The sequence below is a fragment of the Hydra viridissima genome, unplaced genomic scaffold (genome assembly GCF_058129835.1).
Source record: "Hydra viridissima isolate aposymbiotic clone 2 unplaced genomic scaffold, HvirCarnegie_v1 scaffold_9, whole genome shotgun sequence".
NCBI lineage: Eukaryota > Metazoa > Cnidaria > Hydrozoa > Anthoathecata > Hydridae > Hydra > Hydra viridissima.
In genome coordinates this window covers 2906162-2927818 of record NW_028324308.1, presented here as the reverse complement: position 1 = coordinate 2927818, position 21657 = coordinate 2906162, and the positions used below count along the sequence as shown (strand labels likewise).

The 21657-nt window shown below is 34.2% G+C and overlaps 1 protein-coding gene and 1 pseudogene across 2 annotated transcripts in view; one reads left to right on the top strand and one right to left on the bottom strand.

The window, feature by feature from the left end:
- The first annotated feature begins 12060 nt into the window (after window positions 1–12060).
- LOC145185194 (uncharacterized) overlaps window positions 12061–21657 on the top strand; it is a 29021-nt gene continuing 19424 nt past the window's right edge. Inside the window, exons 1-9 of one of the 2 annotated variants that reach the window (XR_016455897.1) lie at window positions 12061–12467; window positions 12708–12830; window positions 12920–13044; window positions 18099–18157; window positions 18767–18853; window positions 18967–19005; window positions 19252–19339; window positions 19581–19886; window positions 20049–20160. Coding sequence is in view for 1 of the 2 variants with exons in the window: in XM_090098550.1 (XP_089954676.1) it covers window positions 12101–12467; window positions 12708–12830; window positions 12920–13044; window positions 18099–18157; window positions 18767–18853; window positions 18967–19005; window positions 19252–19339; window positions 19581–19886; window positions 20049–20160 (1306 nt within the window). In the remaining variant the exon portion in view is untranslated. The remainder of the gene's footprint in view (window positions 12468–12707; window positions 12831–12919; window positions 13045–18098; window positions 18158–18766; window positions 18854–18966; window positions 19006–19251; window positions 19340–19580; window positions 19887–20048; window positions 20161–21657) is intronic. The other variant, XM_090098550.1, reaches the window with a different exon arrangement.
- Window positions 13494–16030, bottom strand: LOC145187019 (zinc finger MYM-type protein 1-like; annotated as a pseudogene).

Sequence of the window (21657 nt, the reverse complement as noted above, 5' to 3'; positions counted from 1 at the left end):
TCGAAAAACGGTTTAGGGTTCTTTAAAGAACTTTATCGTAAGGTTCTTCCGAAGAACCCGTACAAAGGGTTCTTTGAAGAACCTCTACGGGTGCTCCCTCAGCACCAACGTCAAGAACCCTCAAAGGTTCTTCAGAGAACCATTCGGCTTTAGAGTGTTCCGGCTCGTACCGACTTTTTTGTCGGAAGTTCGACACCTACTCGTAACAAATTTGGAAATTCTGACTTCCATTCCGAGTCAAGTCGTAACATTTGAATTTCCCGCGTTATGAATCGTAAGCTGTCGTAATTTTGCGTAATCTACCTTGGTTCAAGGTTTCAACTAAAACTTTTGCGTGATGATGAAATTTATGAGTTGATGTTGAATCTTGGATATCCTAATCTAGTTTTAGTAAATTGAATAAATGAATTATATTATGACTTAAACTGCAATAAATCATTTTTAAGCTTTGACTAAAAGCTTTGTCTTGTTTTATTACGAACTATTACGTTAGATTACGGTTCATACCGACTTAATTCCGACTTTGTCGTAACATTAGGTTAGATTACGGTTCGACTTCGACATTAGGTCGTAGCATTAGGTATGATTACGTTCCGAACCAACAAAGTCGGAATTTTTTAGGCTAACGCAGAGCTCTTCCATTCCTAACCAAACTATTCCCAAACCTCGCCCTTACCTAACCAAGTACTTCCCAGACCATCAACCTCGTTCCCAACCTCCATATACCTAATCCAAACAAACTTTAACCCAAACCTTCCCCTTCCCCTTGCCTTCGTCAGCTAAACTAAATAATAAACTACACGATAAACAAACATTAAAATTAATTTAAATAGATAAAAGAAGAAACATAATAATAATTAAAAACGCCACCCTCACACTATTGAACTAACAAGCAAATTTGTTGAGGTTATCAACCTTTTGAGGTTATCAACCAATTGAGGTTATCAACTTTTCACCTTGGATAGCGTGTCGCATCAGAACGTCCCTCAAGGGGTTGAATTGTGTGGCATACATGCTGGATAGAGAAAATAACCCGACTGTCTAATAGAGACGGTGATAATACATCTAAGTAACTGAAGAAACTAATTGGATGAAGGAGGATCAAGATAGATTAGCTAATGAATCTAGTCTTAATAGTCAATAAACAGAGGTTGACAAAGCTATTGTTATTCTTTCAGAACCTCTGATATTAGATAAGACTGGAGAAAATAGAACAATTGAAGTATGGAGGGGCTTGGAAGCCTCGAATCTTAAAGAAAAATTCTATAAGTTATAAAAAAAGGCATATAAAAAAGCGGAAGGAGAATTAGTGATACAGCTTCGCTAATATTTGGACTCGAACGCAAGAATCCTTTGGATAGGAAGATAAGTTTTATAGCTATTGCATATCGAAATTGAACAACTGGTGGGAAATTTAGATTCTATGAGTGGAATAACACTAAAAATGGAGAGAAGGCTGCCATTTGGATTGAAGCGATCAAAGATAAATGTACAGTCTTGACCCCTGCTATATTAAACGAATGAAACAGTTATTGAGTTGAATAAAACAACTGTTGGAACCAACAATCCTGATTATAAAACATACTACTTGGATGGAGTCTGAAACAGTATTGAAAAAATCTATGAATCACTCAGTGAAGCGGGTATTAAGACGAACCCTCTTTGGAAGTGGAATGACCCCCTCGAATCTTTTATTTATACAATTGTTGAAAGTTTCGCGATGTGAATTTCGCATGGCCACAGCAGCGTGTGGAATCTCATCAGCTATGCTATACTCCAGCAATCCATTCATGAGAGCCTTATACATGCTCTTCCTTTATTATACCGTTAGGAAGATTGCCTTGCCAGCGGCAAACCGACTACGATAGAGCTCTACAGAGCATAATAGTGCTGTTTTTGCAGGGCTATGGGCTAACCTCGATGGATGAGTCCGAGCCGTCCCCAAGCTGGATCTCCGCCCTACAGGGTCTTCCTACAAGTTATCATGCAAGTCAGGGCTGAAATACAGATCCTCTGCAAAAACCATGTAATGACACACAAAGTTATAGCAGCTCAACACCCCTATAACCATAGGTGAATATTAGTGTAGCGGCATATATTGTCGAATTTAGGTGCGCTCGGATCTCATCAACTTTAGACAACTCTATACCACCCCCATTCTCATCGATAATCTGGATTAAGGAGCTCCCGTCTTTTAATGGAAGGGTGTTTATCAAGGACTACACCCTCACGATAAAACACTTAATTGAAGTTAGGTTCTTTAAAGAACAGACAGCCATCTCGATAAGGCAATGCTTGGAGTTTGGAGTGATATTGGGTAAAAAAGCTGAGGTGTGCGCTCAAGTAGGTCTTGACTGGTCATTGGGTTCCTATTGAAGTCGTGATATATTGACAATAATATCTAGATCTTTGCTCGCAATATGTCTACCCTTGCACCTGGCTATAAGAAAGCAGTCTCTAACGTTGTGTATCACAGCGCAGTGGTTGGCGTCGTAGCCTTAGCCATCTCTTACGGATTGGAGAAAACCAAACTATTGTTGACGACTGAGCTGCGGTTTGATATGCGAGACGCCGGGAAGTTGATCGGCTACTTGATATTTGGTGAGTGGGCTCAACAAATGATGGTTGATGAGAAATGGATCCTTTTTACCCTCGCTTCTGGCAATTGAAAAATTGGAGCGGAACTCATAGCGATTGAGAGCATGGCGGCAGCTTTTAGGATGGCTTTATTCAGCGCCATCCTAAAAGCGGCGGTGCCGGGAGTGCGGCAGCTTTCACTGAGAGCTTTTGTGCCAAGTTGCAGCTCAAAAGCTCTTAGGGAACAAGACCAAAGATGAGATTGAACGACACAACGAAGTAATGGAGGCTCTCACTAAGGATCAGCAAGACTACGAAAAGAAGCGCGCCGAGAACCTCGATAAAATCAACGCTCGCCTCGCAGCTGAAGGTGCATTCAAGTCTTTACTCAACAACAATGTGATGGGGAGCCGTCTCTATCGCGAGATGATGAGTGCCAATAGAGAGGAGCCCAACAAAAATTCTCATTCTTCTAAAAAAACCCAAACTCTCAGATTATTTTACGCTTAGCGATGATGAGAGGAAGCGAGACTTCGGTTACTTCTCCGCAGCTGCAGTCGCCGGGGATCTCGCTGGCACTTCACGTCAGACGTGAAATATAAAAAATAAAAAGAAAAAACGGACTTGGAGTACGCTGTTCGAGGTGAAAGACTTCGAGCCCTCGCGACTGGTAACTCTATTTTCGAGATTTTTTTTTTAAACCCCCAAGTCAGTCAATAATCGGATCATGGGAGTCGCTTATCCACAAATTCCTAATGGTGATGTGACCAGTGCATAGTTGCGGATTCGGATGATCTCGTCTGGCACGACATAGGTGAACAAGGAAACGGGTAGTGGTGATATTAGGTTTGCATCAGCACTGGCACCCAGAGCATTTCTGTATGCATGGATTGTGATAGTAAGATTCACATGATTGTCGGACTGACCTACCGATACGAGGGCTGTGTTAATCTCTCCTAGGCGCGTGTTTATGACTGACTGCCATTGAGCATGGAATTGATCGTATACTGCCTTAAGATTGTCGTGGCGCTGAAACTCAGCTTCCACAATGTTCAAGAAGCGGTTCTGAAGATTTATCACAGTAGTTGCCATTACTTTTTTTTTTTTGAGAGTTTCTCTCCAGTTTATTTAGAGGCTTCACAGATTTCTAATATAATGTCACGTACATACGAGCGCCTAACCAAAGCCCTGAGGAACATAGGTTCAGCTTTGGGCGAGACGCTACCCCTTTAGATAATAATGATAATCCAGAGACTTTCTGGCAAAGAAAAATTTTCTTCTCTTTAGTGAGGAGAGCTGTCGAAATGGAATCTGATGATGTTCACCGTGCAGCTAAGAATAATCTCAGCTGCAGACACTATGTGAAGAATTATCATCAGTATTCCATAATTCAGAAGACTCTCTACAATCTTATGGACGTCTGTGAGATAATCGTCCTAGAGAACCAAGCCTCCAATGGACCTTGAGATTAAGTTTTATTTTGAGAAAAAATTTTTCAAGTAGTATATTGTGAGGTAACTTGCTTTGTACATGACAATGTCTTTCGGGAAAAAAATCAAAAAAACCCGCTAGGTGAAGTGTTAGACCTGATACATGAGAGTAGAGTGGAGTTTGACCAATATGTTGCTGGATACCAATATGTTGCTGGATACCAATATGTTTCTTGTCAGGAAATTTTTGATGCTAGCAAGAGGTGTGATCTGGTTCGTAAGCCTAATGAGGAGCAGAAGATCAAATCAAAGAAGAAGAAACTGATAAGAGAGGCCTCAACAGCCTGCGATAGCAGTGATAGTGATAGCTGCTCTAGCTTCGCCAAATTTGAGTTTGATGCGAACCTTGATGGTATTGGTTGTGATAGCCCTGACAGCTACTATAGTGATTGTTGTGGTGAAGAGAGTGAGACGGTTAGCTGCGTGGCAGACCGAGTCAGGTTGATCAATATTTGAGAGCGCACCTCTAGTAGTCTCTCGGGGGGTCGCCAGAGCGAGCGGTTAGTCTATTCTGACCTTGCAAGCTCTGTGCACCCCCTTTTTCCGGAGTCACTCTTAGTTGGAGTCTCATCAAGCTCATCATATGCTCTAAAAGGATAAGAGACTATCTTTAGTATATTAGAACCCAAAAGGGAACTGGCGCAGGATGCCCGCTAACAAGAAAATTGCGTCAGCCGCGAAAGTTTCTGAGAAAGTTGCAGGCAACTGGCTAAGGAAGCAGGCTAATTGGCAGATCTAGTTCCCAGCCCCCTACTACATAACTAAGCCTATGGTTGGTGAGAGCAAACCTAATGCGGTTTACCAAGCGGACTTGCCATACCTGTCACATGACAAAGTCGGCAGGCGTATGTACAAAATGCTCTGCTGGTTGTCGATGTGGCGAACCGTTACAAAGAAGCGGAACCACTCACTAGCAAGACTGCGGCAGAGGTCGCAGATGCTATCACTCGCATTTACAAGCGCGGTCCACTGACGTGGCCACACCGGCTTCAAGTAGATCCCGGTCGTGAGTTTCTCGGGGTCACTGCCGGTCTTGAGGAATCTTTAACATCTTCTGACTCTCTCGTGCGTTATCTGTACGCGCCAGGCGAGCTGGAAGGTGGGAGTAGCCGCGCTACCGACCCTATCTGGTCAACGGCTACACACTATTTATTCAGCCCTAAGACAGGAGGGCCAACCTGCCATTTATAATCTTACTGAGGAGCCAGCCAGACGCTTTGTCCGTGAAAAACTATCTACTGTTCCGGATGGGACTGAGTTACCACCAGATAGGATCATCAAATACACGCGTAGTGGCCGTAGGCCAGGGCCTGTCACCTTCCAGCTCTATCTATTTTTTGTTGTCAATTGGGTTAAGGGAGGTCTTCACTTGCTCGTAGACTTCTATTTGGTGGCCCTGATTGTGGATTGAGACTTGCGTGTATCTCATCACTTTCTGGCCTTCTAAGCGCTGATTATAGGACTCGTACCGAAGATTTTTGTTAACCATACTCTTGGCGACTCCCTTAGCTTTTGTGATATTTTTTCCGACTTCAAGCACCGAATACATTTTCGGCCTGAGCGCGATGAATTCATGAATGCGGTGCTCATTACATTCACCCTTGAACTTCCCTATAACCATTTTGTTTTGCTTTTCGAAACAGAAATGGTTCATAGGGTATTCACTTAAGTTGTATAGATCTGAGCTCTTTCATATATCTTAGTAGAAAACTTCAAGCTGCTCGTATCAGTGTAAAGCAGCTGCGCCTTCAAGCCATACCTAGCCTTGATCTGGTTGTACCAGAGGTCATACATTAAACTTTTCGACAGGTCTAGGACGGCTTGACCGACATAGATTGCTCTGTTCAGCTTCAGAGTTGCTTTTGTACTGTGAATGGCCACCAGATTGCCATCATTTATTCTGTGCGATAGGTAGGCCGGGTCAGCGAGTAGCCTTCGCAATCGCTCCGTTTTGCTGGTGCGAACAAGATCAACTTGTATGCGTTTCCTGAGGTTCTTCATATTCAACCAAATACACTGTTGTTTATTTACTTGAAGAAGTTCTTTTCAAAATCAGAGCTTGCTTTTTTCCTCCATTTCGCGTTCATCTTGATGCAGTCAGCTGTGGATTTTTGTTGCCATCTTCCCGAGCAACTCATACAACTTCAGGTTGCAATAATGTACGATATACCTCTCCTTGTTATGAAGGTTGGGTATAAGCTTTATACACCCCTTACAACCACACTAGAGCTTCTCTATCAGGTTTTTCTGGCATTCGCTAAGCCATTCTTCGAGTACCATCAGGGCTTCGGGGGCAGGAGGATAACCATTGTGGATGTTGTGTAGGTTCTCTGGGTACTCGATGTCTACTTCGAGTACATAGCCTTCAGGGACATCATCAGGCGTCCTTAAGACATCGACCACCTCTGTACCCACTCAAACCCACCAACAGGTACCGGTTGCATCATAGCCCAACCGCAGATGTTGTTATCGTTCAGGTATGATATGTAGCTGTTAGGCTTTGAGACGTTGTAGTCAGGCTCCTTAGACTGTTTGCCCTGGCAAACCTCTTTGATACCATGGAGATACCGCTATGAAGACTCTTCTCAAAGTATAGGTGCATATCAATATCGGTGAGAACTTGAGCTCAACTCTAGATTTTTTAAGCTCAACGTCGCACGACATCCAAGGGGAGCTTAAGTAGTGGGCTAGGCCAAGAATATAATGGTTCATCGATGACTTTCTGAATTTCTCAGACATCTGCCAGCAGCTTTACATCAGTCTCCAGGTCGACATTGTGATAGTTGCCTAAGTTCTTACATTCGAGGGTTCTCCATACATTTTGCGCATGGATATAGTCTTCATCCTTTATCCCCCTCATGGTAAGGCTGGAGTAGAATACCTCACCGGGTGGTAGACAACTCTCATCGAACCGCAGAAGACTTAACTCGGCTTTTGTCAAGCCTTTCCTCATGACCCTCATGTTCTCTCAGCCCCAGATTCTTCGATAGAGAATCGAGCAAGGAATTCATGAACTGCGTAGAGTCCATGAAGGTCAGCTGGTCAACAGAAGGTCTTGTATTTTTCCATTTTGTTGGGGTTGCAGCTAATTTTGTTGTTATCTGTGGCTTTACCTAGAGCTTGCATAATGAGATCCCCGTCGTAGCCCCCAGATTGTGGAAGACAACTGGTACCTTTGTTTTTCTTGGTTTAAGTTGCATCTGTTTAGTGCCTCGGTACTTTTCCGTAATGTGTCAGTGGTTGCAAACCCTGTCATCAATTAATCAAGAACTGCAGATGGGGTCAGTTTAGATGTGCGGGTTGGTTGGAGTGCGGTTGGTCTGGGTTGTGGGTAGATTTTGTTGCAGGTGATCGTGGTGGTGGGTTCTAAAATACCTGATTGAGGGCTATATGCTGAGCTAGGGCTACCTCAGAGTCTAACCCAAAACTCTGAGGGTGGCTTCAGATTCTAACCCTATACTCTGAGAATGGCTTCAGATCGGCATTTCACCTCTGCTACTGCATCATCTAGGAGTCACGGATATGGTTAGAGCTAGCAAGGTGCTTTAAGAAAAGCATGAATTCGGAAATGTAAAAAAATGTTCTTGGATAAATAGCTTTTTTTGGGGACATAATAAATGTCGTTAGTGTAACCAAAATTATTTATTTACAATTTTAAAAATCATCTCTTTATAATCACCTTCCGTTAAGATTAACTTCAAATCAATCCAATACTTTAATATTTTTGATTTATGTTTATATTTTTAATTCATTATTGTGGTATAGAAATTCTTAATACTCAGTGTGTTGTTTGTTCAAATCTCTCATTGAATCAGCACTCATCAATTGTACGAGGTTAGAATTGTTTAGTTTTATTGTTGTTAGGAAAATCAGTCTTATAGGTAATGGACCTTTTTTATTCAAAGCTGTTGTAATTGATTTGTTATATTATTCCATTTAGTAGGAGTTGAAGATGCTTCATAAAGAGAAAACTTGTGCTTTGATATAAACTTTCATGGGCGCTAACTGGTGCAGGTACTGGTGGTGGTAGTTCAACTTCAGATTCTTGATGTACCTCTTTGTTATCGTTGGTATCTATGTTTATGCTTTTGTTAAGGCTAAGAGTAAATTTTTTTGTTCGGCGGTTTGTAACCTTCAACAATGGACTTAACGTTTTTATCGAAATTAGCACGTGACGCATCTGAAGCTGAATAAGTCTTTAAACATAAACAATGCATGGTTACCAAAAATGCACTCTTACCAAAAATGCTCAAAGAAACAAGATTCTTTAACAAAGGAAGTATTGTGGCAGCAGGTAAAACTAAACTATCATCATGATATTCATCCAGAATCCATTCGTGAATTAAACCTTCAGATCTGTTGTAGAAAAAATCAACTTTATGGCCTTTTTAACTCATAAGCATTTGTTAAAACACGGACCACACGGACATCACTGCTGCCACTGCCATTACGAAACACGCCCACAAATAATAAACTTGAGGGAGCTGTTTTCTCTTTCTCTGTTAATCAACCAAACCATTTAACTCATAACATTCTTGTGACGCATCTGAAGCTGAATAAGTCTTTAAACAGTGATATGGCTCATCCATTTATAAAATATCTTTAAAAGATAATAACTAAATAACTAGTAAACTGTAAACAACGAATCTTGATTTCAACGATGAAAACTTACATCTCGACTTCAATGATGAAATATTCGACAAACAGAAACCAAATCAAATCTCTGAACTGTAATGCAATCGAACACAATTAGCTGATGTTAAAGAAATGTTAGTTTAACAAAAGTTACAAGTTCAAATAATTGATAACAGTATCTGTAAACTTTAAAAATACAACAACCAAACAAAACGCCCTGAGTTTTTCTGTTCTAACATGAGCTATTGCATGATACTTTTATAAAAAAGCGCTGCAATTATGCAAAAAAAAAATTTTATGATTCATCAAGGTTTAAAAAAGTAAATGCTTTTCACAAAAGTGAATGATTTGGAAAATATGATTCTTTCAGAAAAAAATAAGAAAAAGCTTTATATAAATAATGAGTAGCTTCCTTTTGAGAACTAAGGCGCCTGGAGTGAAGCAACCGCTCCTTCTCTCTACTCCTAGATCTGGCCCTGTTAGTTAATCAGACCAATTTTTCTATTTCTCTTCAATTCGTTTCATTCTACCAGTTTGCTAAATACCATTTTTAACCCGTTTTGATTGACTTTTTTTTATCAAGTTGCAAGAATGCAAAATAATATTTTATCAGTTTGTATTTTTGCAACTTGATAAGAAATTTCTAAAGTTTCATTATATTTTCCCATTTTTCTTCAAACAGTTTGTCATGTTAAGCTGAATCATGAGGATTAATTAAATTAGCTCCAGGATCTTTTTTCGGATTGTTTCTGAGATCCACTTTTTACGTAGATAATTAGATACAACGAGTGCTAAGTAAAAAAAGTTGCTATACTTCACTTGTTCAGTTGCTATACTTTCATCAGGATTAAATTTCAAACTTCTTTTTGAAAATTCTTCCTTACATCCTTGATCATTAGATTCCTTTCATTCTTGATCATTGAATTGGGTAGAACTTATTCAGGAATCGGGTTTGAAGTTGTTAAATGTGTTAAGCCAAAATCACCTTTTTTTAACACATTTGTTTGTTTTTTTTATAGATAAATTTAATTGTTGTGTTCGTTAACAATTTACAATCTAATTGTATGTAATAGAATGACATCCTTATGCAAGATTTTTTTTAAAACAACTTAAAAATAAAAAAAAGTTAGGTCAAAATTTTTTTTTAGTTTTTATCTCAAGATACTTTATATAAGCTTTAAAGAAAAAAAAGCATAAAAAAAGTATCAACATTTTAAACACGAATAAATTGAAAATTTGACATATCGGTCATACCAATCAAATGTCAATATAATGGCTACAAATATGCTTTCAGTTCGTATGTCAACGCGTGTGATAAGTTACTATGCAACTGTTAACAATTACCAATTGCTTGCTTTTACTAATTGTTAACAATTAAAGGTTGCTTTGGTTCGTTTTTATTTCAATAAAAATGAAAATTGAAATTAATGAAAATTACTTATCCATCTGTAAATTTCAATGTTAAACAAATATTTTTAAATACTTAAAAAAAAAAAAAAGATAAATTTATCACAAAAATTTCTGAAAATCTAAATATAGAGGCATGGGCACGATTTTGTGGTGTTCGAAACAATCCCCCGAATCCCCACTAGGGTATGGTTCCTAAAAACCCTTTTCAATTTTTTGCTTGTTCTATCATAAACTAGATCAAAGTTTATCTACAGATTTCAAATTACATCAAAAAAAAATTTTTTTCGTTTAAAAGTTATGACCATTTAAAGTTATTTCAGGAGGTAATTTTAAGCTTTGGATGGCTATAAATCTTAAAAGAAAAGAGGTCTTTTAATGAAATTTGAAATCTGTAAATGAATTTTGATCTAGGTCATGATAGAACAAAAAAAATTTTACGATTAAAGGAGGCGTAGTTCTAAGAAGGAGGGAGTTAGGGGTCAGGGTGGGGTTGGTTTAGCTTTAGTTACCCTAACTTTTTGCAAGTCATCCTCATTCAATACCGGTAACAACATACTAGAAATTTGAGTATGCCCCATGCCTCTTATTTACCATTTTTGAACAACAAACTTCCTGGGCACTCCCTTAAAATATGTGAATTCTCCCCAGGCCCCCACTAAAAAAAGTTGTCGTTTACATTTTTTGAATGAGGAAATGTTTTCTAATGATATTCAAAAAAAAATTCTGGGGATGTGTTGCAAGTTCTTAGATCATGTTCTTATGCGCCGTGAATTGCTTAAAGTACTCGATATGAATTCAATCTTTTTACTTACTGTTAAGAGTGTTGAATCGTCACGACTTTACATTTCTACTCAATATGTAAATCTAACTGATTTGTAATGCGAAGTGAATTGAGTTAAGAAAATGTTTCAAAAAGACAAATTTTAGTCTTTTAAGTAGAAGCGATCATTGTAAGTTCTGAATTCCATCTATGTTTGACGTCAAGATGTGAATCAGAAACCATTTTGTATACCGTCACAAACGGTAAAACGAATCCCATGTATCATCCAAAACTGTTCAAAGATTTTCAAAGTTCTCATAACTATTTTGTTTACAGCTTGAATTGATTCAACTTATCCAATTGGATATGTTGAACCAAATGAATCTAAATGATACACAACTTTCTCAACCATTTTTACATACTTGCTTATCTTCTCCATCGTGCGAGTTAATTCCAATAATACGTCGACGTCTACTATTCTATTTATTATACGTCGAATATTCCAAAAATAATACGTCGACGTCGAATATTCAAAAAATGATTAAAAAGCTTCATTTTTCTTTTCGATTAAATCTTCATGAATTGATGATATCGAGTTTAATGGCTTTCATGGCGTCGCTCTCATTTGAATCCATCTCTGGTAGCTGACTCGCAATTTGACACACTGACACAACTTATTTTTAGTAATAGCTTGTATTGAATTTCCATCAATTGTCATGTCTAAAATTATTTTAAGGTTTTTCATTGCATAAAATCTCATATCTTTTTTTAGGAATTAATTTGTAGCTCCACCAATTTTTTAAACACATTAGGAAAAATTTCTCCTTCATATTCTCAACTCTCATACTTAAATTAATGAGAATTTTAAACCCACTACCACGGTAGAGAGAATATGCTATAATTTCAGTAGGTCACCCTCTGCGTACAACAGGTGAAACTTATTACAGCACACTACTTGTAATAGTTTATCAATTACATTTATAAAGCATGTCATGTATTATAGAAACCTCAAGCACATGAAATTCTATTTTGTAAAAAAATTTGCTGTGAGTAGATTTCGGAGTACCATTGAAAGAAAGAAAACAACTTTAAAATTAAAGATTTTTTTCTAATCTAATTATTTATTTATTTTTTTAAATGTGAAATAATTTTTTTAGAACCGAGGTCTGTAGAAAGCGTAAAAACGGTAAAGGCGAAATTGGATCTTGTTATAAATTTCATTTTCAAAATGGCGTTCGTCATGCTTAGAAAGGTGTCGATCATTTCGTCAAGATACAGCTCAATTTTCCGCCATAGGTTTTTAGTAAATGATAATCTTACTAGATCTTTTATTTCGTCTAGTTATTTTCCAACGTTTTCAAATAAAGTAAATGTGTCATATCAAGAGAACAATTTAAATATTACAGAGACTGATACCCAGCAACATGTCGAAGAAGAGAATGGAAATCTTAATGCTCAAATCCCAAACGAGGAAAGTCGATTAACTAGGGCTAAAAAACTCAGTAAAAAGATCATTAAAAATGATAGAAAACTAGACGCTTTTTTAACAAAAAGTTCTTACTTGCAATTCTTAAATGAAGTACTTTCAAAAAATGGTAGGTAAATGTCATTTAAGCTTCACCTTTTTAATAATATGTTAATACAATAAATAATATTATTGATTTTAAATAAAAGCACATTTATTTAACAATTAGTCATTTTAATCTATTTTATGGTAAATTTTTAAAATAGATATGTAAAAAAGAAAGTCATGAAAGTTTTAAAAAGTTACTCAAGAGTTAACAATAACAAAGCAGGAATATTCAAAATGTATAATAAACAGATTAATTTTTTAGAGACTATATCCCCATCTATTGCATTCAAAATAATCAAATCATGTGGCTCAGATATGTCAGCAGAAAACGAATCTACAAGAAATGAACTTGTCACAAATGCTTGGGAAATGCTTAAGAACAATGGTGGACTTTTTTTCTCTTTTGTAACTATTTGTGTTTTGAACTTTTATTTGAACAAACTTAGCCTAAATGTATCTATATACGTTTTTTAGGCACACCTCTGAGTATTGGTCTTTGGAATACTCTCCTTTCTGTTTACATAGAAAACAAACGTAACTTTGATCCTGTGGATTTTTTAAATGATTTAAGAAAAAGCTCAAATCTGGAGCCCAATCAGGTAAAAACTATTCTGGTTTTTTCAGATTTGATTACTTTGTTTAAAAATCTACACATAACTAACAGAACCTTTTTTCTAAGTTATATAATGACATTAAACAATTTTTTAAGCCATATTTATGTTTCTATGCTGCAGTGCAGTTATTGTGTTGATATCTGTGTGCTGCAGTATAGCTATATCTCATATCAATAAATTATCTGCACTTTGTACCACCAGGGGCGGATTAGGCTTTTGAAAAGGCCCGGGAAATGCTATCATGAAAAAGGCCCACTAAGTGACCTTTTTTTTTAAATCGTATTCGCTTGTAACCCCTCACTTTTAAATACCTTTATAACACTATTGAACAATAAGGACTTGTATACACTTGTTTAAAATCAATAAAGATGTCATTTAAGTACATGTGTTATATTTGTATTATAAATTTATATTTAAATCACAAAAACTAAAAATCATAAAAACAGTAACTTTTTTAATTCACCACTCGATTTAGCAAGTTCATCAATAATTTCATCGTTGGTTATGTTACTCAATATGTCCTTTTCAATGCACATCATCAACAGTGAGTCCAAGTGATCTTCTGTCAACTGACTTCGCAATCTTGTTTTGACACATTTCAACTTGCTGAAACTCCTCTCACAAGCCACTTGGGTAATTGAAATTGTGAGCATGAATTTGTAAGCCCTGTACAGCATGCAGTAGCTTTTGCCGTAAAGATTATATTTTCGAAGCACATGGTAGCAACGGTAAATGCACGAGCGACACTTCTTTAGAGGGCCGCATTTATGGTTGTGGCGTCATCTTCATTTTCAACCTCATCCTCATCAATCGTGATTTGATCAGAACAATCATAACTCTCTTCCAATGTTTTTTTTAAAACTGGCCACTTTTTTGCAAAGTCCAACAGCTCAAGTAACAGCTGCGCTTCTTCGCCTAAAATATAAAAAGATAAAGATAATCTTATAAATATTCAAAATAAAGAACAAAAGAGATAACCTTATCAAATGCTAATTAAAAATTTAATGAAGTTTACCAATTTGGAAAACAAAAATACTTAAGCAATTACTAATAACATTTAACAAGAAACCAATCAATTATATTTATAAGTAAATTTACACACCTGTTGCTGAAATATGACATGAGATTTTCTGAAGGGCTTTTTTTGGAATATTACATTCCAATAACTCAGAAAATCCGTTGGGGTCAAAACAACTCATATCAGAGTACAGTTCACTGTGTGATGCAAACCGAGTCGACAGACTTTTTAACACTGTGTCTAGAATACCATTGTGGACCTCTACTTCAAACTTTTTTAAAGGATCTGTAAGTGGATCATCATTTGCTAATTCTCCTGCCATTACTTTTCTTATTCTTTTGCGTACCATTGGCAAATCTGTCTGTATAACACAATCACATTCTTTCTCGTCAAGAATGGTTGCGGACACATTAATGAAATGGTCTGCAGCCACCTTAACTTGATCAAAATTGCGTGATTGAGTCTGAATTTCTGAAATAGTTACTTTAACCATCTCAAACGCCTTTATGAAATTCAATCCAGACGTCTGTAGGTATTTGGACAGTGGTGTGGTTGACTCCATTATTCTTAGATATACAAATCCCGTCAGTACAGTCTTATACTTCAATAAGGACGTTAATAGACACTGCGCATCATAGCGTGCTTCAACACTTAATTTAGTGGAAGAGACTGCTATTTCCAGTACTTGAATGACGTCTGTGTATAATGCTCCTTCACCGTCGCGAAACGTACCAAAAAACTTTTGAAGGGCATTGTGTTTGGACCCCCATCTAGTAGCACCAATAACACTTAGTTGTTTGTGAATGTTTTGGCCATTTTTTTCTTTCATGTGATCAGTCCAAAGGTCCATTCTCAAGTAGGACTCACGAAAAAACATAGCAGCCTTTTGAAGTATACCAAAAAGTGTCATTGAAGCTTCATTACTGCTAGTGGCGTCACATACGACCAGATTTAAAACATGCGCATAACACCATGTGTGAATGTGTCCAGGAGACGCTTTTTCTAAGAATGTAGTAAATCCATTGTATGCCCCGGCCATATTAGACGCGCCATCAGTACTATCTGACACACATTTAGTAATATCAATGCCATTTTGTTCCAAAACATTTGACATCAATTTGCACAGATCACTGCCTTTTCCAGAATGTGAATTGACAACACCAATAAGTCGCTCCTCAACTTTGTCGGTAACGTATCACAGGACTATCGCACATTTATCCGCTTGTGTTACATCTTGAGTTGTGTCAAGTTGCACTGAGAATATTCCCGCTTGTTGTACTTCTTCAGCAATGGCACTTTTCATTAAATTAGCGATTCCTAATATAATTTGGTTTACAGTGGATTTGGAAATGAAAGTATTTCTGTTAGCTCTATTCCTTTTATCCTGTTTATCATTCAGCATGCCTTTGTCGATAATTTCCTTCAAATGCGCTTTTAGAATTTCATCGTACTTCGCAACAAGAATCACGATTTCAAAAAAATGTTCCATGATCCGCTCTGTCATTAGCCAAAACATTGACGGCTTCGCAACCAGCCTTACCTCGATATGGTATACCACGTTTACCAATCACTTTGACAATTGACACTACTCTGTCCACGATCAATCTACGATGTAAAACTTGCTGTTTTCGTAGACTATATTGCTGACCTTGTACCATATCTAGAATGGTTCGGTTAGCAGAGAAATGTAGATAAGCCTCGACACATTCTTGGTGTCTCTTTGACGATTCGTGTTCCACAATACGTTGATGAATATGAGTCCAACTGTTAAAACCTGTTACAAGCGAACTTGGTTTCTGCTTCTCATTTCCATGTGCCAAACAAACACTGCAAAACAGGCACTCTTCTTCTTCTGAAAATAAAAGAAACATACGCTGCATACCATCTTCAGGACGGTAATATACCATTTTTGAATTAAAGTGACGTGTTTCAGGCTGATGTGGGTGATATTTATAGAAAGTTGTCAGTTCATTCAGGTGAGGCTTATTAAACCAATCATTCACTCAGGTAGTAGTTTTTTCGTTATCACCAGTAGGTTCAACCATGCTTGAAGAAGCTGTGATGTTTAGAATGAGGATTGGTTGGGTCATTTCATTAGTGTCAGTATGAACGCCATCTTCATCATCAAGGTTTGTTTGGGTCTCTTTAGCAACGTGAGATTGAACCTCATCAACAGGCTCAGCATCAGCATTGTGTTGCAGGGTATTTGAATTCAGTTTAGAAAACATGGATAGTAGATTTTTAGTTGTTTTAGCATCTTCTCGCAGAAGCTTTATGTTTTTCTCACGTAACTTTTCATGTCCACTTTTTCGCTTGACATCACACCTGTAAAAAAATAAAAAAATAAACATTTGTATTAGCCTTTTAACTACTATGATAGTTTTTATTGATTATTTTTAAATAAGTGTTATGAATGGAAGACCTGCGACTGTATTGTTATTTGTGTGAAGTTTGTTAATCTGATTATTTTTAAAGAATATAACTTAAAATTTTAGAATATACTAATTTTAATATTTTTTAAAATAAACCTACATTTTATTAAACCTACATTATTATTACCTACATTATTATTAAAACTACATATTTATTAAAATAAACCTACATCTTCATTAATAATAAATCATTCATATTTATTTTTATAAACTGTGTAGGGGTTTCTTGTTAATATTATACATACTATATAAAATATAAATAGATTACTTTTAATTTTTAAATAGTAAAATACTATATTAATAAAAAACCAATATTTATATAAATACCTAATTACTTTTTTTGTTAGATATTTTATATTATATTTATAATATTGTTTTGATTTAGAAAATGTTTATTGAAATAATAAATTATAAAAGAAGCATTACATTAAATTAAAAATTCTATATAAGATATGTATAATAAATTATTTAACGCGTTTTTATTTAACTCGTTTTATTTAAACAATAATCTTTAGTGAAAACAAAGTTGAATAAAGCAAAATCTGAAGTAAATTTCAACTCACAATTTTTTATTACTATACTATAAATTTATTAAAAAATTAAAGAAAATACGTTTTAAAATATTATAAAATTTTAAAATGTTGTATTGCTGACGGCCCACCGGGAAATGTCCCGGTGTCCCGGTGGCCTAATCCGCCCCTGTGTACCACAGTACAGATATGTTGATGTGAGGAATTATCTCTGAGGATTGTATTTGTTTATTTTATCCAAGCATCTTTATCCAGATTCTGGATATGCATCTTTTTTTCTTTAACTAAATAAACACAAACACTAAAATGGTATTTAATTGTTTTTAAATTATCGATTGACTTTCGACATCTAAAGTGGCATTTTGAATGTTACTGTAAATACTTAGGCATAAGTCAAGACTTTAAGTACTTTAGAATAGGTCAAAAAAAGTGACCTTGATTTTTACATTGAGTTGACTTAAACATTGAATAAACATGTGAATCCAGTTAATTTGTATATCCATTTAACTTATATACCAAATCAAGATTTTTTTTGTTTTATGTTAAATTTTATTTAATCTTTTTAACCATAAAGTTAATGCACAATACTTTGGGTTAAAATACTTTTACACAGTTTAATTACAATGATATTTGATCTGGTATATTACATCAGGTTATTTTAATTTATTTATCATATTCTAAAGAGCTCTAAATAAGTTCAGCATAAAAATAATTTTCATAAAGAAGTGTTATCTTGATGTATAAGTTAATTTTGTATTTTGCTGAGTAAAAAACCTTGTAAAAATCACTAAGAAATTTATTTATAATAAAGTATTTATATAAATTATATTACTAATTTTATATTACAGTTAATTAGAAATTGTTGCTGTATGATTTTAATAGCATTTATCTATTTTTGGATTAATATTTTTTGTTTTTATATTCATTGATTATTTTTTATTCTTAAACAAAGTTTTGTGGAATATCAAAGTTTTAGGAATTTTCCTGTAAATAATATTTATAAAACTTTGAAAATGGATTTTTTTCTCTACTAGAAAGTAAATTTGTTTTGTTTTTTAGACCACTTTTTCTCTTCTTATACAAATGTATGCTGGTAGAGGTGATCCACCTGGTGTCATGTTAGTAAATATATTCATTCAATCATTTAGTCATTTGTTACTATTGTAAGAAACCTTGTATGTAAAAATTAAAGATTGATTGTCTTTTTTTATGGAGACTATTCAAGTATGTAGATGTATTATTAGGAAAAAAGTAAAAACTGAAAATGATACTCAGTTAAATTTCCTATATGGCAATATAAAACCCCTAAACATCTGAGTCAGATCAGTTGTAAAGGAAGTTTTTTTTTTTTTTTTTTTTTTTTTTTAATCTGGCTTCATTACCACCTGAAATATGATATGCTCAAGAAAAATTAAAAATTATTAATTCTTTCATTAACAAAACTTATTTTTGAACATAAAAGAAATCAGTCGTTGTGAACGTTTTATCAATTGATTTGCTATCTATGATTCAAATGGTTTAAGCAAAAACAAATCAGGTGATGGATTGTTTTTTACTGTTAAACACAGGCTTTTAAGGCTTCCTAAATGCTATCAGAAAAAAAGGAAATGTTTCATTACTGACAATATAAACTTGTATGAAATGTTTAAAAGATATTCAGGTCAAATATTATTTTAAATTAAAAAAAATTTTTTTTTTAGTTTACTAATAAAAAAATTTTCATTTAGGAAAATCATTGAGTTCATGATGGATAAGAACTTTGCTATGACAGAAAATATGTATGGATGGCTGATTCAAGCTTTTGCAACAAATGGGTTACAATTTTATACTTCACATTAAAATTCAATGGTTTTGTTCTTTGTTATTTTCTGTTAATAAACTGTAATTTCTTTTCATAATTAATACAATATATACTCTCCAATTTTAGAAACTTTGAAGGTGTTAAGCATGTTATGAAATCAATGAGGTAATCTTCAATTAGAACATTAATTCAAGTAGAAGACAATTTTATATTTTAAGAGGTTATTGTGAATACTGTAAATGAAAACATGATTTTTTTTAAAGAATTTTTGTTTGATGTTGTTATTTTTTTTTATCTAACATATGATCTTAAAGTTTTAAACATATAATGAACATACTCCAGCTTATTTTTTTAAGTAAGTAAGCAGTTTAAATTTCCACTTTTTTAAATGCATTTTTTTTTTTTTTCTAGAGAAAATGGTATTCTTCCAAAAGAAAAAATTTATAGACAAATAATCAATGCACTTGCTTTCAAAGGTGACTTGGCGAAAATTGATGAAGTATGTTTGTACTTTTAAACATTTTATTGTTTATATATCAAAGCATTCAATTTTAATCACTGATAGATACGTAATAAGTTAGAACCAGTTTCTTGATGAAATTTGTAACCATTAAATTTGTTAAAACTAAAACATAGCTGAAATCTATAACTTTCTGAGAAATTTGTTGTTAGTTTTTAAATTTCCCACAGTCCGTTAGAACAATATTGTTATGTATATACTTTTAAAACTTTGTTTTCAGACATTGAATGAAATGTCAAAGAAGGGAATTTTTCCAACGGTTGACCTATATGTAAGTTTACTGGATCATTTAAGTGAAGGAGGCCACAGCAGTTTAGTTCAAACAACTTTAGAAAAAATTGACAACATACAAAGTATGGCCTGGGCATTTCACAGTCTTATCCAACGTTGTACTGTAAGAGAAGACTATGATAGTGCTATTGTAATCATGAAACATTTTGACAAAAATAAAGATGATATGAAACCCTACAAACTGATAAACCAAGTCAGTATAAATGCATATAAGAACCTGCTACTTGCTAGCAAGGTTTGTTTTCTAATTACTAAATATTTTCATGTCTATTAAATATATATTTTGAAATTTCAGTTTTACTTCACTAAAACCTTGTTCTATGTTTTTTGTGATAATGCATCTACTCATATTTTATATGTAGCTACTCTCACATATTTTAAGTTCTCTTGTTTTTAGGATCTTGAGCAGTTAAAGAAGTTTAATAATCTGTTAGAAAAGCATTTTGATAAAGGACTCAACTCAAGACTTCCTTTTCTTGCTGAGTATCTTGCAAAGAATGCTAAACTAGGTTAATTTTATTTTCTTGCACATTTTGTGCTCTTTCTGAATATAGAAAGAATATTTTTTTTTTTTTTTTTTTTTTTTTTTTTTTTTTTACTATACGAACAATAACAAGTTTATACCTATAAATGCCTTATGTTTAGAGAACTTATATATAGAGAAAATAAAAACAACTTTGTTTTACACAAAGGTTCATAAATTTTACAACTTTTTTGTTTATATTTTAAGTAAAAAAATGGACTCTTTAAGAAAACCTTTCTAAAGAATTTCATCATCTTCATAGCAAGTTGAGGATTATTCTAGTATTAAACTACTATCTCTACAATAGTTTAAGATGAAAAAACTGGTTGTTTAAAAATATCTTTTATTTATTCAGGCTAATAACTACACTAGTGAATATTCCATATTTATATATTGGTATACTAGTTTTGTTTACTTTGTTGTGAGTTTCATTGATGCTGTTTTATTCTAAATATTTTTAAGAATTTATTTTATGTCTAATTTCATGGACAAGGTACAATTAATTGCACTGCTATGTTTGTTATTAAAATAAGAACCATAACAATGTGTGTTCTAAGGTCTGAAAAAAAAAAAAAGAGAAATATAGATTTTTCTATCAGTTTACTAGTCAATGAGTATTTTAGAGTCAAAGTATTCATCTGAATGTTTTTTCAAAATTATTTTTCCCATGTTAGGTAAGTCAATGTCCTGCATTTTTTAAAATAACAACCAAATTACTAGCAATATGGTTTGTCTCTCATCTTGCTATCATTTTGTGTTATAGCACTTAGAGTTAGACTAACAATGTGTCATCAAAATATAAACTGTATTCTTCTGTTTGAAAAAAAAAAAAAAAACAAAAGCATACTTGAAACATTAGCTTAAGGTAAGTTGTTCAATCAAAAAAATACTTTCTCGATTTTTTTGTGAGCTTCTTGATATTCTTCGGAGAGCTGTCCAATTGGAAGAATACACAACTTTATAACGTCAGTAAAGTCTAAATTATTCATTAAAATTTTGTGCACTGTAACAGGCATGTAATACCACATATACAAATCTAAATATAAATTTCTAGTCAACAATTTATGTTTTGTTAAATTTCAATCAAGTAAATTGCTTCAACTTTTTCCATACTAAATTGAAATAAAAGTATTCTAATGTAGTAATAAAAGGACAATTAATTGTTATGATCACAACTTGTGATGAATCAGTTAATCAACCTTTTTTTTCAGTTCATGCTTTGTCATGACATCTGATTTCCCTGTTTTCTATTTTATGATTAAGATGCACATTTCATTTTAAAATTTCTAAATCACATGTAGTTTAAATTTTTCACAGATTTTTCATCCTTTTTTTTGACTGGTAAAACAAAAATTATTTTTGGTTGAAACTTTTTCTGTGCATATGCAATTCAGCAGGGTTTTCAGTTTCTAAACAATAGACATTATATATTGTTTTGTGAAGGCCACTAACTAAATACTTTTTATTTGTATTTGCACTTCAG